Genomic DNA, 18,224 nt, shown 5'->3' with positions numbered 1-18,224 from the left:
TTATTACCACTACTACTAGGCCTACCATTACCACAAAAACTAGGCCTACTATCCCACTAATACTAGGCCTACTATTACCACTACTACTAGGCCTATTATTACCACTACTACTAGGTCTACTACTACCACTACTAGGCCTACTATTGCCATTACTACTAGGCCTACTATTGCCACAAAAACTAGACCTACTATTACCACAAAAACTAGACCTACTATTACCACAAAAACTAGACCTACTACTACTGCACCTACTATTACCATTACTACTAGGCCTACTATTAACACTACTACTAGGACTACTATTACCACTACTCCTAGGCCTATTATTACCACTACTAGGCCTACTATTACCACTAGTACTAGGCCTACTATTACCACTACTACTAGGCCTATTATTACCACTATTACTAGGCCTACTATTACCACTACCGGTACTACTAGGTCTATTATTACCACTACTACTAGGCCTATTATTACCACTACTACTAGGTCTACTATTATCACTACTAGGCCTACTATTGCCATTACTACTAGGCCTACTATTGCCACAAAAACTAGACCTACTATTACCACAAAAACTAGACCTACTACTACTGCACCTACTATTACCATTACTACTAGGCCTACTATTACCACTACTACTAGGACTACTATTACTACTACTCCTAGGCCTATTATTACCACTACTCCTAGGCCTATTATTACTACTAGTACTAGGCCTACTATTACCACTACTACTAGGCCTATTATTACCACTACTACTAGGCCTACCATTACCACAAAAACTAGGCCTACTATTACCACTACCGGTACTACTAGGTCTATTATTACCACTACTACTAGGCCTACTATTACCACTACTACTAGGCCTACTATTACCACTACTTCTAGGCCTAATATTACCGCTACTAATTGTATTAAAAAGTCTGTACTGACCTCTAACTTGGTGGTCATCAACTACACAATGAATAGATTGTTTTATGATAAAATTTATTCTCATTATATTTTAAATCTGTTTCCAGAATTTTTATGATCTCATATTTCACCACTAAATATTTTCTAAGCCCCACATACCTTCCTCTTCCTTTGCATGAAAGGACTGAAATATAGATCACTTGAAATATTACAGTAAATATCCATCATTATGTCCTTAAAACAATACTAGTAATACTGAAAATTAATGCTGACATTGCCATTATTCACTATTTCACATACTTATCCCGAGTGTATATGGGTGATTTAATTTATTTTTTAGAATATCGCCAAAGATGAACCATTATCATACTTTAATAAATATAGCGCTCCTCTGCCATTCATGTTTATTTCATCACGACTCATCCTTTGTAAAAGATATTTAAAACAGTGTCTATCACCAGGCTACATCAATGTATTGTGGTACTGTTTTCGAATTTTGCGCCGCAAACACTCCCTTTAATGGCGGATGCTAGCCGATTCAATTTGTGACATTTTTCTTGCCTGCCACTCACGGGTATGTGTCTCTAGTAAGTATTACAAACTCTTTGGTAACACATCTCCCACATCCATGGACGCTACGCACCTGCCTCTAATGCCTTAATATATGTTCTCGGCATTCTTCTTACATGACAAGTTGTATAAAAAGAACGAACTAATCAATAAATTACTTTGCGAATTAATATGTTAACTAATATAAACACTTTAAAATTGATGGGTCAACTTTAGCTCAGGACTAAAGATATCCCAGAAATCAACTGAAAAAATATTACTTCATGCTTTAATTTTTTTTTTTTTCGAAAATCTCTTAAGTCCGCTTTTTAGTTTTATTATTGAGTCACGGTCTGTTACATAAGCTGATATCTCGGCTTCCTTGATCACTTTACCCTGACTGTGCAGTTAAATAAAGTTGCAAAATTAGTCATTCTACTCTATTATTTTGTATTAATATTGGACGTTGTTAATGCTTCGGTGTAGAAGGTAGGGCTGTATAATCCATTATATTCTTCCACAAAGGTAAGTATACTGTTAAATTGAGTAATTTCCGAGGAGACACCGGTCTTTTACAGGGTCTGTGACAAGATTAGTTGGTAGTTCTTGTCAAAGGTTTCTTTAAGCAATTTTCATTACTGCACAAATCTGCACCAAAGTTCTAGGATACTGTTGGCTGTTACGAGTTAATTTCTTACATAAATTTTGCATAATTACGCTACAATTGTTTACATTACTTGTACTTTTTTGTTTATTATAACTGCGTGTAGATTAGATTAGATTAGATTAGATTAGATTAGATTAGATCTTTATTAGCCGAATAGAATTACAAGCATTCATGGCGTCGTCAGTACACAAGAAAAATGACATAACATACAATATAATACAAAAATAGACTTAATTCTAAATAAATTTAACAGTTTAATATTAAGTGACATGCAAAAAAAAGAGAAAAAAAAATAAAAAAATATATATATATAGGACAAGCTTGATCTTCAGTCTCCACTGTTCTACCTAGTATCTTCTCTTTTTGCTTTCCCCTGTCTTTTCTTCAACTCTGAGTTACCTGAAACATAAATGGTCAAGGGCAGTATCAAGAAACGTTAAATTCTAAAATTTTAAATTTAGGTATTCATTTGTGCAAAATGGCATATGTGTTAATAAAATGTTCTTTACCTCTTTTTTTAATTTTCTTATGTTAAGTTCTTTGATTTTCTGTGGAAGTTTATTATATAAATTGCTGCCTCTATGTGATATGCTGTTAAGACTTCTGGTAAGCCTGTGGTAATTCAGATGTATGTTTTGGGATGTTCTGGTGTTATACTCATGATAGGTTGAATTTGTTTTAAAGGAATCTATGTTTTGATGAATAAAGCACACTGTTTCTAAAATATATATGCAGGGTACAGGTAAGATATTTAGTTCTCTGAAAATTTTTATACTTTCAGTCCGAATAGGAACTTTTTTAATGATTTTGAGTATTCTTTTCTGCAATTTGAGGACTTGTGTCACTTTTGGTGAAGATCCCCAGGTAATAATGCCATATGATAGTACTGAATGAACATATCCAAAATAGACTGATATTAAAAGTTCCATGGATGATATCTTTGCAAGGACACGAAAAGCATAACATAAGCGACTCAGCTTCTCAGTTACATGTTGTATATGCTTTTCCCATGTTAGACTGGAATCTATCCATATACCTAAAAATTTAGAGCATTCTACTTCCTTAATTATGGTATTACTAAGAACTATGTGAATCTGGTCAGTTGGATATTGATTGAAAGATACATATACAGTTTTATTTACATTTAATTTAAGCTTATTATTTGCTAGCCACTTGTCTAGTTTCGTTGATGTTGCATTAATTTTCATTTGCAAGTTGTCTTCCTTATTATCACTCAGTATTATGTTTGTGTCATCTGCAAATAAGACAGTTTTCCCTTCAGTTATATTTAACAGGAGATCATTTATGTATAGGAGAAATAATATTGGACCAAGAATTGAGCCTTGAGGGACACCATGGGGCATAGGAACGGATTTTGATTTTACTGAGCCAATTTGTACAACCTGTTCCCTATTGCTTAAGTACGAGATGAACCAGTTCCCTGCTAATCCCCTTATGCCAAATTGTTGTAGTTTCCAGATTAGAATTTCATGATTAACCATGTCAAATGCTTTGCTAAGGTCCAGGAAAAGTCCAACGGTTTGTTCTTTATTGTTTTTAGCATTGAGGATTGATTCGATAAACGATATTACAGCATTATTGATTCCTTTACCTTTTCTAAAACCAAACTGTAACTTATGTATACAATGCAACTTTCCAGGATTACAAGACTATTGCTTTCACTTGGTATCTGTTGTTGTCTTTTAACTTGTATTATTGCACTAAATTTGTTTTATTACTGAACAAATTGTGTATGACTGCACACTAAAAACAACTCTGGTTCTTGTTAGTCATCTGTCCGAAGACAGGTCTGAACCCAACAAGTCATACTAAAAGACACCACTTATGAGGCAACTAGGTAAAGAGATAATGGAGTAGGGTGGTCAGTTCCTTTCCCCCTTCGGAAATCCTATACAAGCCGATGTATAATGCCGAACGTGCGCAAGCTACTACATGAAACAAATTCAGCATACATGCATGGTAGCCAACACTGCTAGCGATGAGAGAAAGGATTTTGTATTTGAAAAGCTAATAAGTTGTAATGCTTTTGTGTATGTAAACGTGGACGTAGTTTGTAGAGATGTTATTTTTAAGATACGGTTTCGACTGTAACTGTTTCATGAACGAAGCTGTTCCAAAATAACAGTTTCAAAGAAACAGTTTCATAAGAATAGATTTACAGCATCAGTACGATTATTCCAAGAGTTCAAACTGTTTCAACTTCTCATCTGCTTCAGGAACATATTTCAAAGCCCTTGCATCGTCTTTAAATCAGTTTAGTGTATTATGATTACGAAAGTCAATTTTTCGTAGGTTACTGTTAAAGAGCACAGTAAATAACTACAATTAAAAATGAATCGATTTTCGTAAAAATAGCGCGTACAATCCTGGAGAGTTTAATAACGATAAGACATTAGCCCATAATATTTTTCGCTGTATGTTAATAATTAACACAATGTCTGGGCACCATGAACATATTCTCCATCAATGGGCAGCTAATAATAATAATAATAATAATAATAATAATAATAATAATAATAATTAATGTCAGATTTATTAGGGAATTTGATTCGTACAATTAAATTGCGTGGTCCTACATAGGCTACTGTGCATGAAGGCCGTTTATATCAAGCCCCTACAGTCTTGGCTGCGCGGAACGAGGAAACCGGGGCAAATTGAAAGCTGCGCGTGCCGCCATGTTGATGGAGAGCAGACGCGTAATAGCAGTACTTAAATCACGCAATTTAACGTTGTACTGATCTAAAATTGACAGATTATGGCCATTTTCGACGTTTAACGTAAAATTGTGACGAAATAAACACATTCAAAGTTTCATTGATATGCGTGAGAGCATTAAAGGGAAGAAAATACGTATGCAGCAATTTACAGAAAACATGCTTATACAACCATAAATAGGCCTACACAATAGCCTACACATTATAGCATGTATAATTTTACGATAATCAGCATATTGATAGGTTTTAGAAAATCGAAAATTATATTAACATACATTACTCTTAGATCACAAGACATAAATATATACACCTTGATTACACAAGATCTTAATATAATCAAATTCTTAAGTGAAATAAATATGTGATAATTAATACAGACCTGTTGTTAAGTTTTGGATAATCTAAAATAATATTACCGGTACTTCTAGACCACAGGGCATAAGTTATCTGGCAAAATATAATGCGCAAAGGTAGCCAAATTACATTGAATTTATTCTTCATTTAATAAAGGAATGCTATCAATCATAAAAAGTACCGGTACCTAATACATTGCAAACAATAGGTAACGTGAAGATCTAAAAACTAAACATAATCACTTTATGAAAATTAAAAAAAAAAATTATGAGTGGATATCTTTACATACTGTATTGTTATTTTATAAATAAAATGGATATATTATTATCATTGCTTGCGGAGTGATGGTACATAATTTTTATGCAGATATGTAATATCAACAAGATGGCATTCCTTGCTTTTTCAATAAAATATATCCGGCAAAATAAAAAGGGGTTATTTATAGGTGAACCCTAATCATAAGTTCACAAAGAAGGCTTAGCTATTATAGCCATTTACGCATTTATTTATGTATTTATTTATTCATTCATTTAATTATTTATTTACGTATTATCTGTATATTTATTTTTCCATATATGGAATTTCAATTAAAGTTTATTATTTTGCAGATAAATTAATTTGCATAATAAAAAGAAAAAGTTATCTTTCCACTAATTATTGTGTTTAACATTTGATGTGTAAGTCTAAATAATTCACTCAATGGGATACCTGTACTAACAATTAAGTATTCCTACTGATTAATTTTTAATGATATTGATATTGTAACAACAGAGATAATATTACATCGTAGCTTTTGCTAATGACTTGGAAAATTGAATGTACATCATCTTTCAAAATTCTATTGCCATTACTTTCCCAAAAAAATTGTGTTTTTAAAATGAGACGAACACAATTTTACGTAATGTGAAGGCACAGATTTGTCTTTTATTATAGCAACAAGCCACTGAGGAAGTAGCTTGGGCTTCTTCAAAGGGAACCTGTAAAGACAGATTGTTGCCTAATTATAAACTTTTTCAACTACGTATCTAAGATATACATATGTTACAGTTTCAATGTAGCCTTCAGAATTCAATTTTATTATTTTGAAATGTGTGTACTTACTTGTGAAAAGAAATTACTGACCCTCTAAGCCATGTGTTATTGCACTTATACGCCACACAGGAAATCACCGTGTTACACTATTTACAAAGTACATCACTTCATATCAACTATAATATTATTTACAAAACAAAAATTCATACTATTATCATATCAATTTACATTACTTTCACAGTGTTCACTAAAAACGCTCGAAACAAAACAAAGGACGAGCATGACACTATCGTGTTTACCGCTCTGTTTCTACCAGTAACATGGCGGCGTAAACAGGCGCAGACTGGTTTCAATTTTGGACAGAACACCAGCGCTCTGTGTGAGTCTAGTATACTATATAAACGTCCTTGGTTTATATCTACTTTCGATTGGAGGTCGATGATAGCGCTACACGTGCTCTTTGCTGACGGCAAAGAACAGGGAAGCTGTTTAGAAATTGAACTGCTTATCTCTTGGAACCACGTGGAACGTTTTGAAGTGATCACTGCATCAGTATAACTCTCTTTGGAACTGTTGGAACAGGTTTTTCATGAAACTGTTTCGATTGTGAAACAATTTCAAAAAAACTGTTACAGCTTTTTTTTTTTTTTTACCCATCTCTAGTTTACAGATGGAACACCAGGAGTCGCATTTATACGATACCCGTACTGCAAGCAGACATTAGTAATATAAAAACTTACATTATTTTAAATTGAAGATTTAATTTCCTAGGATTTGTCATAATTCGTCCTCGCTAGTAACAGGTCTTAGTTTCAACTCAGTCAGACATTATATCCGGAATTCAATCCTTGTATACTGATAAGAGGTTAGTACAGGTATGAATTGTCTAAGAAATTGCAGAATGTGTTAATATTACAATCTCTCCTACCAGAATACTGAATAAATATATACACAGTTTGAACCCAATTAGGATTTACTTCCCGAGTTTCACCGTTGTAGAAATTGCTAAAACAAAATTGCAGAACATGTAAACATAAGTCCCCTGCGCAGAAATACATAGGACACAGTGTGAACCCAGTCATGGAATTATTTCCTGAGGACAGGAAAGAGAGTAGACTGAGAGGACAGAAATAAGAGAGACAGAGTGAACTGAGAGATCACAGAAAAAACCGAGAGAACAGATTGGACAACGAAGACAGAGAGAGGACAGAGGTTTGCAGAGAGCGGCCATAGAGCACGCTGATTAGGACTTAATTTAATGCCCGAAAACTTGACACAAAGTCATTTGTCTGCGTACTTTCCAGTAGAGTTGACCTGTTGACTTATACTGAAAGTCTTTTAATGCACTACACTTTTGAACGTGATTCCAGTCCATAACACTATCATTGTATTTGCACAAAACACAGGATGGTGATGGCAAAATGGAGATCCGATGAAGATGAGCCGCTAGAAGATCATGACCAGTAAGAACACAGACTGCTGCAACTGTTTCTCTGCATGATTGATATGGGATGTCCTTGGAGATTAGTAGTGAATTCCACTTCTTGCCTTCGCTTATTGTTTGATGGTGTCTGTGTATCTTATCTTTGAATTTACTATTTATATTAGAGTTCAGCCGAATTGAATAGTATTTTGTGATTTGGAGTTAGGCCTAATACTACTCGTGTTCCTTCTTTTTCCAAAGTATCAGCTATCTCATTCCCAATTATACCACAGTGGGAGAGAATCCATGACATTTTAATACATTTTTGTTGATGTGTAGCTTCTTGCAAAGTGAGTTATGAATTGTTTCTATTCTCGAATCGAGAGGCTGCGGTGTGGCTATAGCTTGTACTGCTGCCTGTGAATCACATAGGATAACTGCCTTTTTAAAGTTGCTGGATCTTACGCATAGTTGTTCCAACGCCGCTCTTACTGCTTCTGCATCTCCATCGAAGTTAGTGTGAAATTTGCCCAATGTATGATATAAACACCCCACTCCAACAGTGCCATCTCTATCAATCTGTGACCCATCTGTGTAGGCTATATATAATGTAACTAGTTTGATGTAGGGTAGAACTGATTAATAGTATCTAAAGCAAACTGGTGCAGGATGTAGTAAGATACATTAAAGGTGATATGTTACAGTTATATGAACACTTATGAGATTATTGAAGATGTTAGTCAGACATGTTTCGGAGATGCTTCTCCATCTTCAGTGACAAATTACATCGACAAGGTGGTTCAGATGTTCGAACAGTGTTCTTATTTGGCTTAGTAGTAAAATTGATATATCTGATTTTTGTCTTGAACAAGATATTGAAATAATATGTGGAATACAAGTTGTTGGTTTTGAGATATCAAATTTAATTATCTTATGTGTTTATAGCGTGCCAAGGGAGATTATAAGAAATTTATAACTAACTTAGATTCATTATTGAAAAGACTTTATAAACCACATACCGAATTTGTAATCTGTGGTGACATAAACATAGATTATATACCAGAAAGCTCACGTAAAAGAAAACTAAACTCACTTCTTGAAAACTTATAATCTTAGCCACACAGTAAGTTTCCCAACTAGAATACAAGCTGGAAGTAGTACAGCCATTGATAATATATTTATAGATAAAAGTAGATTGAATTCCTATTCAACAGTACCATTAGTCAATGGCCTGTCTGATCATGATGCACAAATTCTAAGTGTTTTCAATGTGAGTGAAAAATTCCAAAATGTTAATTTAAAAATCAAGAAAAGGGTTATAAATTCTGAATCTCTTCATCATTTAAATGCATGTCTACAAAATGAATCTTGGCAAAATGTATACAGTACCGATACCATTGATATTAATACTAAATTTAATGCATTTTTCACTACATTTACGAATTATTTCAGTGAATGCTTTCCAGTCAAGGTGGTGAAAAAAATGTAAAAGTAAAAACATGTGGATAACTCGGGGAATTAAAATATCATGTGTTACAAAAAGGAATCTATATTTAATGAGTAGGAATAGTGATTATCCTCATGTTCTTAATTACTATAAGAATTACTGTAAAACTTTGTCAAAAGTTATAAAAGAAGCAAAGAAAATGTATCTGAATGAAAGTCTGATTACCTGGTTGGGTTTTTACCGAGGTTTTCCCCAACCATAAGGCAAATGTCGGGCCTCACTTCGTCTCACTACAGCTCCCCAAAATATTGTAAAAATTTGTAGAAAATTACAAAATTGTAAAACTGTAAAAATTATAAATTATTGTAAAAACTGTAAAAATTTGCAAAAATTGTAATTGTAATATTGTAAAATTTTGACTTGTTCCACATCTTAAAGCTTCATTGCGCATGTAAGATCTATGGAATATAATAAGTGAAATGAAATAAACATCTGAACCATGAAACACCTCGTCGATGTAATTTGTCACTGAAGATGGAGAAGCATCTCCGAAATATGTCTGACTAACATCTTCAATAATCTCATAAGTGTTCATATACCTGGAGAAGCATCTCCGAAATATGTCTGACTAACATCTTCAATAATCTCATAAGTGTTCATATACCTGTAACATATCACCTTTAATGTATTTTATCGAATCAATGAACACTGTATTATTGACCAAACATGTGTGTTTTATCTTTAAATATGATTCAGGATATTGTTGAGAGTTTCAGTTTTCAGACTATTTCTGTGAGTTTTTAGGTTCATTTGAACGTCATGTTATTGTAAAGGTTATATGGGAGTCGATAAGTTTTCCACTGTGTATATGGGGAAGTACTGTGAATTAAGAAACTTAATATGTTGAATAAAACCTTGTTGTGTCGTGAGTTGTCGGGGTAGACATTTATACATAGACCAGTAGGGAGTAGATGGCAGTCTTATTAGTTTTTCATATTTCAATAAGGAAAGTCTTTCTATTTCTTTTGTGATTCGGGCATTGTTTGTTATCAGCTGTAGTGCAAATATTGATTTTCTCTTCACAGCTCCTGCAATTAATCTTAGAGCTTCATTCTGCACACGTTCTAATGCATCTGTCTTTGCTATTATTAGGGTTTCTGATCCGTACAACATGGCTGGTTTTATGCATATTTTATAAGTGGAAATCAAAACTGGAAATGTTGAGCCTCATTCTTTTCCTACTAGTATTTTGAGGATATTCGTTCTATCTCTCGTTTTTCTAGCTATAACTTCTATATGTTTCTGCCATGACAATTCTTGGTCCAAAACCATTCCCAGATACTTTGGTTCTTGACTCGTTTTGATCTGATCAGCATTAAGTTTCAAGTTTATGTTGGGGACTTTATGTGTAAGTGTAATAACTTGATAGAAAGTTTTTTTCAAAATTATTGGCATGCAGTTTTCTTGTGCCCAGTTTGAAAATGAATTTAAAGCTTTGTTCATGACGACAGAAAGTTGTTTATCTATATTTTTTGGGAGAGATAATCAAATTACCAAGTCATCTGCAAAGAGTGCTGTTCTAATATCGGCTATTTTCTGTAGTCTCGGTGTTAAATAATATAGTACTTCTTAATGATCCTTGAAGAAGACCTCGTTTCTGTTATTTATATGATGAGATGGTGTAATTAAGTCTAATCGAACAAAAGCGTTGGTTAGACCATTTGTAAGTAAGTAATATTACTTGTCCCAGTAATTAACGTACTTGCTCTCCCGTGCTCATGAAGACATACATATGTATGCTCGCACACACAGAGATACCCAAACTACGGAGACGTGGAAATATTATTTAGCAAGGTATTAAGTCTCTGCAAGTGAATCACATTCTGCATAATTATTCAACCAAGTTTCTTCATTTCAGTCGTGATGGACGTGATCAAGACGGAACCTGAGGTCGACCCACTGGTTATAGAAACAAGTGATAATACGGATACAGACCAAAAGAAGCTTTTTTCTGAGGTATACTGGAGTAATTACTATTTGTTGTCTGAGCGCGTCATTTATAACAACAGGCTATAGCATGTGACAGAAAAATGTGCAATAATAATCAGAACTCGGCAGCTCACACAAGGCCAAGACCGACCAGCTGACTGCTGGCCTCACGTCCTCATGCCTCAACAGAGGTGCACGATTACCCAATCATTACGAGGATATCAGATGGCTAAGATGATCTCTGCAGCTGTTGCAACTGGTGCATGGAATCTGATTTTGCTAATTATAGCTCAAACTCATCAGAAGATTGGGTCCGCATGACTATCATGCACTAACTAAAGTTTTGTGAAAAATATTTCTTCCTCCATGAGGTATGTAAGTTTTTATCAGCGAGAAAGTGTACCTGTTTAGAACACGACAGGAAATGATGTCCTCATTTATTTCTTACCATTGCATTCTCATTGTTTTGAGTTACATAGTGAATAGCGTTCATTCGTACTTGTCGCGCTGTAGTAATTAAAATTATGGTTTATTTAATGACGCTTGCAACTACCGAGGTTATATCAGCATCACCGGTGTCCCGGAATTTTGTCTCGCAGGAGTTCTTTTTCATGCCAGTAAATCTGCTGACATGAGCCTGTCGCATTTAAGCACACTTAAATGCCATCGACCTGGGCGGGGTTCGAACCCGCAACCTCGGGCACAGAAGGCCATCATTCTACCGACTGCGCCACCCAGGCCGACTTGCTGTAGTAATATTGGGAGAGATGTCAGAGGTCCCAGTTTCTGCTTGAATCGACAATGAATTGAATAATACTTTCATTGTGTTTGGCAACTGATTACACCCAGAAGTAATGACTAAGTCAGTTAATTCATTATTTTTTTGTTCAAGTGTAGGTCCTTCACAGCAGTTTTTCTTGGGAAAAATGAACGCTGTAGTTTTCCATTACTTTCCGCATATCACTCTCTCTTTTGCATCTACTGTCAGTGACCCAGGAGAAGATGAGCGCGGAGTGAGGAGAAAGGTGATTAATAGATAATGTTACGACAATAGTGCAATACTTGTACTGCTAGTAAGGAGAAATAATCTTTCCACTTACTAATAGTACAAGTATTACACGGTGTTGTTGTAACATTATCTATTAATCACCCTTTCTCCTCACTTCGCGCTCGTCTTCTCCTGAGTCACCAACTCTAATAAGATAGCAGGAGGCCGAGTTTGGAGATGAGAAGTATGGATTTGATTAATTAGACCCTCTGGACTTCATCAAAATTCACTGCAAGAGTTATATATTATATAACTAATTTATTAAGTCATATTAAAACATTATTTACATTTCCTGATATAGCTATTCTAATAATTTAGTAGAGATTATGAAGTGAAATGTGCCTGGAATTAGGGAAGGTACTAGGCATGTCCTTGAACAAAACAATATCATATTGTAGGTTTTACTTTCACATGCTGCGCTAAGAGAATTCACACAGAAATATTCTACTATTACCTTTAGAGTGGCACATTCATCTCATTGATATTAGGACTAATAATAGACTGGACAGACTTTAAAAATAGTCACCAGTGTTCGTGTTGTTCGTCAAAATCTAGAAATGTGAAATATTACAAATACTACATTAATTAGTATATTCTTCGTTTTTCAGAAAAGAATTTTATTAGACGTGGACATGACTCGAATAAAGATGGAATCTATGGACAACAGCGATGACCTGAAGTTAGAGATGGCATTTGAGCAAACTGCAATGCCAACTGATATTTCCATAGTGAAGACCGGAGTTGAGGTGAGTGCAGTTTATGAAGTGTTGGTCGGTAGATCTCTCTCTGTTCATACGCGCTGACGTGGCTGCTACAGAAGGTGATCAGGGAATACAAAGATTAATGTCATGCTTTCCATTTCTTAATGAATCTCCAATCTTCGTTTCTTTGTATCTCATAAAGACTAGTAACCTTCGTTATATCATATTCATTTTTCTGTTTTCATCCCCCACTGGCAAGTTTTACCTCGTCCGCTTTTAATTTAATTTACAGCCCACTACAGGGTGGGGGTTACTATTGCTTCTGTGGAAGATCAGTGAACTTATGGTTTGTGTTTGGTTTACGATATACAGTTAATTAGGTTTGTTTTCTTTCTTTCTTTCTTTCTTTCTTTCTTTCTTGATTTCTGTCCATGGCCTAACTGAATAAGAGTGATGTCTATGACTTAAGGTCAGTTTTTGGTAAGTAACTTAAGCATGAACATCAGAAAACATGAAGAATTTTTAAGCGTCCTTTCCCTTTGCCTCTTCCACCATTCTGCAGTGGCAACCTGATAGTGACTCCCGTGGAGAGCACCAGTTAATCATATCCTGGACGTGCAAACTCCTCCAATAGTAAAACAATAACAATAAAATCAAATTAGACCACGAAAAGGAAAAGTGAAGTAGGTAACTGAACATTGCAGATGGTAGAACAGAGAAAACTACGAAAATAATTTGTTCTTTCTTATGACAAACTTGTTTTTGGTTGATGTTAGTAAAAGTAAAGGAAGCTGTTCACCTCAGGAATGCTAGTCTCTTGTTTGAGACTGTCTCCCAAAGTGAAGCATTCTTAGGGCAAAAATTACTGGAGTTGTACTCAATTATGGAACAGATTTAGCGTCAGTTTTTGACCTGTTTAAGTTTGATGAGTATATGAGTGAACTATTGTTAAAAAAAGTCACAATCTGTGCATTGCTTGCACTTTCGCTTGAGTTGAAATTTCTGGGATTAATTTGTAACTAGCTGCTAAGGTCTGTATGTACCAAAACTGTTGTCTGCCATCTCATTACTGATCAGCATTTGTGACGTGTATGTAGAATACATCCATCTAAATACAAAATATATATCTGCAAATTCACATGTAAAACATTAAGAATAATCACTTACTATTTTAGGAGAAAAATTCACTCCGGCACCAGGGATCGAACCCGGGTCCTTGGTTCTACGTACTAAATGCTCTGACCACTGAGCTACGCCGAATTCAATCCACAGCACCGGATCGAACTTTCCTCCTTCGATGTTTCCCTTAGTGGCCTGACTCCAAGTAAGGCATATATATGTTGTCGTGTATCCAATGTCAACTACCATTATACTGCAGATAAATACTGTAGGACAAATTAATATATCTATAATATTCTCTCAGCTAGCAGTGCATAATAACTGGAGATTCCCGGCCAACAAGTCACACAGCTGAATGCACTCCTAGTATAATGGCAATTGACATTGGATACACGTCAACATATATATGCCTTACTTGGAGTCAGGCCAGAAAGGGAAACATCGAAGGAGGAAAGTTCGATCCGGTGCTGTGGATTGAATTCGGCGTAGCTCAGTGGTCAGTGTGCTTGGTACGTAGAACCAAGGACCTGGGTTCGATCCCCAGCGCCGGTGCGAATTTTTCTCCGAAAATATTAAGTGTCAATATTACAGATAAATTCTGTAGGACAAATTAATATATCTTTAATATTAAGAATAGGGTTATAAAGCAAAGACCATAGAGGCATCTTCTTTGATGAATTGCTTCTATCATTTAAATGCTGCTGTTAATATTACCATCATAATTTCATATGATAACGAAGTGTGATACCATGATTGAAAGTTACCTGGTTGAGGTTTTTTCCGGGGTTTTCCCTCAACCCAATATGAGCAAATGCTGGGTAACTTTCGGTGCTGGACCCCTGACTCATTTCACCGGCATTATCACCTTCATCTCATTCAGACGCTAAATAACGTAAGATGTTGATAAAGCGTCGTAAAATAACCATGATTGAGTTTGACAATAATTATCTATTATATCGTGGTCATTGTAGTGGAAATATTTGCATCTTATATAGTTAATTCCACAGTACAATTTTAGGCATACTAAGTAATAGGCCTGCAGATATTATTAACACACAGCTGTCAATTTTCTTAAATATATTGTAACCACTTTAGTTTGCTTTATGTTCTGACTTATTGTGCAATTCTCTCTTTCTTTCTTTTTTTTTTTCGTCCTCACTCACCTCATTAAAATGGACGGAGTATGAACTGTGTAATACATTTTTGTGTGTTGCCTGTATCCTCAAAGAAAATGGGGCCAATCAGTCTTCATCCGCTCATTGCACACCATATCCCTATTTTTAAGTCATGTAATGGCTGTTCGTGAAAACGGTGTAGATTTTCGCTGTCCCAGTAACGGATGTTTTGAGTATTCACGTAATCACTAAGGTGAAACCACTTCGTCTCTATAAAAAATTAAGGTGGGATCAAGTAGTCCGTCATACACTGACTGTTGCAAAACCTAAGTCTCCTCTGATGATAATTGGTTTCATTAACCCCTGAAGTACAAGTATTTTGTAAGGTTTTAATTTTAATTGTTTCGTATCTCTTATCACTGACGACTGTGACAACCCTACCTGCTGAGCTACACAGTGGGATGTGGTAGGACTTCTCTCTAGTCTGTGACCAATTTCGTCTAATATTTGTTCAGTGAGAACATGCTTCATACACGTTTGTTTCTTATCCAATTCTGATCCAATTGTACGAAATTTCTTCACTAAATTATAAATCATTGCTGTAGAAGGCTCAGGCAAATCAGGAAATGATTGACAGAAGTTTGTTACAATTGTTCTCCAAGATTCATATTTCACAAAGTTGTTGTAAATAAACACTCGTTGTTGAAAGCTATATTTCATAATGGACACATTACTGTACTCTAATGTATGGTATACAGCTGCATCCTCACTGTGTGAATGTATTTACGTAACTAAACACGAAACATACGCAAGCAAGAGGTCTGATCACTGCGATGGCATAGCAGTTACTACGCTTCGCTAACATCACTCTAGCCCTGGCTGACTCTTTCTGTATATAAGAGCCACTAATTAATTTAGAATACTGTTAATCGTTTTAATTTTTTCGATATTTCCTCAACTTAAACAGTTTTCATTTTAGATTTGAAATAAACTAGTAATTCACAAACATAGGCAACAGACAATAATCCGAAAGCATGGAGAAATTTGTTCTCCCTAGCAAGAGGACTTTATTCTAACTTTTCCATATATGGGCAACTAAAACTCCATTATTTACTCATTTTTGCAGGAAGGTTTGTTCGATCTGGACAGACTTCAGCAGGAACAGAAAGTGGAAGTATCTTCAGAGGAGGATGAAGTGTTCTCTGAGATTTGAGTGTACTGTGCTGGTTTTGCTTCTTCCAGTCTTTCATAGCTTCATTTAATGATGACGAAGGACAAATTTTACGATGTATGGTGCGGTTTTATTCACACATTTATGTGGTTATTTATATTGATGCCTCAACTTATCTTCATACTGAAATAACATATTTATGTATTTATTTTAGTAGATTAACATCTTAGGTTATTTAGTGTCTGAATGAGATGAAGGTGATAATGCCGGTGAAATGAGTCTGGTGTCCAGCACCGAAAGTTACCCAGCATTTGCTCATATTGGGTTGAGGAAAATCCCGGAAAAAACCTCAACCAGGTAACTTGCCCCGACCGGGAATCGAACCCGGGCCAGAAATAACATAAGATTCACTATTTATTCACTGCCACATAAGATTCACTATATTAATCACTGCACCGGGTATATACTCATTTGCAGTGTGAATAAATACATACATACATACAAAATTACCATTACCATATCTCCTGCTTTACGTATTATTCTGCTGTCCTTTAAGAACCATGATCTCTTTTAGTGTGCGATCACATGTCACTGCTTTGATTGGCAACATTTCTATTGTGGCTGCAATTCGTCTGCATTGTGCTAGTTCCCTAGTTTGCTGTAAATGTTGCCACAAGTTTTTGATAAAGCCAACATAATATAGTAATGACCAATAGCACTATATCCCTGAGCAGTGTTGACAGCCTTCCTATTTGAAATTACTGTATGCTGTGGAAAGTATAATAATTGATTGTATCATCACATATACGTGCATACAGCTTTTAGTGCTGCATAAAAGAAAATGTGAAGGAGGAAAGGAACTGGCCACCCTAGCCCATTATCTCCTGGTTTAGTTGCCTCATAAGTGATGCCTTATTGATGTGACTTGTGAGGTTCAAACCTGTCTTCGGACAGTTGTCCAAAACCAAACAACAAAAGAAAATGTCAACCAGGAGTTTTTTGGCTGATAGTTTCGAATTTTTCACATGTTGCGGTATGTGCAGAAGAATGAGAGTTCCATCCCCAATTTTCTTAGAGATCTGCCTCAGTTGTTGGGATTTGTTCGTAAGAATGAACATCTTTAATTTCTAACTCTCGTATTTGACCTTCTGACTGGTTCTATGCCATCTGCTTTCAAATTATATGTCGTCCACCCTTACCATTACTGACCTATTCCAGTGTTCATTTCGAGTTTTGCTACATATCTGTACAATTTGTTAAGTCCTTCGTTTTGGTTTCATTCGCCAGGGATATTTTTGTATATTTTCATTCAGTTTTCATTTATTTCATATCTTTATTTGTTATGCTCTCTAATCACTTGCACATCTAGAATGAAAAATGTTAAGTAGATATTTAAATCAAATACTGTAAGCGGAACCTCACTTGTATCTTCATTTCATTAGCATCTTATAGTTCTTTTTCTCCTTCACTTGAAAACTGTGTTGTTTAACTCCTTTAGCATTGTCGTAAGCATTACTACAACGTCCACATGAGAAGAATAATGCTTCTCCATCTGTAAGCATATTTCTGTTGGATTATTCGCTATACTTATCACAGTTTCTGTATATTATTGAACATTAGGCCTATATGAGTGTATCACATGAAGGTTACAAAATGGTAGCGTGAATATAGGACACCTGCAGGAATTTGTAGTTTTATTCACGACAAATTATGATAAGTTTGGGAAAATATTGTTTAAGTGTTTCTGGTATAAAAGATCTTAAGGAAATGGGTCGGATTGTGAGCCACTGTAGATATATTGGTATTTCAGTATCCAAAAGTGCGAAGCTTTTACTTACTTACTTACTTACTTACTTACTTACTTACTGGCTTTTAAGGAACCCGGAGGTTCATTGCCACCCTCACATAAGCCCGCCTTTGGTCCCTATCCTGAGCAAGATTAATTCATTCTCTATCATC

At 35.2% G+C, this 18,224-nt stretch overlaps 1 protein-coding gene across 4 annotated transcripts in view; it reads left to right on the top strand.

Annotated features, from left to right (window-relative positions):
- The first annotated feature begins 1,869 nt into the window (after positions 1-1,869).
- Positions 1,870-18,224, top strand: part of LOC138692967 (uncharacterized) — a 38,475-nt gene continuing 22,120 nt past the window's right edge. For 2 of the 4 annotated variants that reach the window (XM_069816389.1, XM_069816391.1), the window contains exons 1-3: positions 1,870-1,953; positions 11,041-11,138; positions 12,768-12,905. In XM_069816389.1, the coding sequence (XP_069672490.1) occupies positions 11,046-11,138; positions 12,768-12,905 (231 nt within the window). In that variant the 5' untranslated portion in view covers positions 1,870-1,953; positions 11,041-11,045. Of the gene's footprint in view, positions 1,990-11,040; positions 11,139-12,767; positions 12,906-16,220; positions 16,474-18,224 lie in introns of those variants that run through there. The other 2 variants (XM_069816392.1, XM_069816390.1) reach the window with 2 other exon arrangements.

This window comes from Periplaneta americana, chromosome 17 (genome assembly GCF_040183065.1).
Source record: "Periplaneta americana isolate PAMFEO1 chromosome 17, P.americana_PAMFEO1_priV1, whole genome shotgun sequence".
NCBI classification, from domain to species: Eukaryota; Metazoa; Arthropoda; class Insecta; order Blattodea; family Blattidae; genus Periplaneta; species Periplaneta americana.
This window is presented reverse-complemented; position numbering and strand designations above follow the sequence as displayed.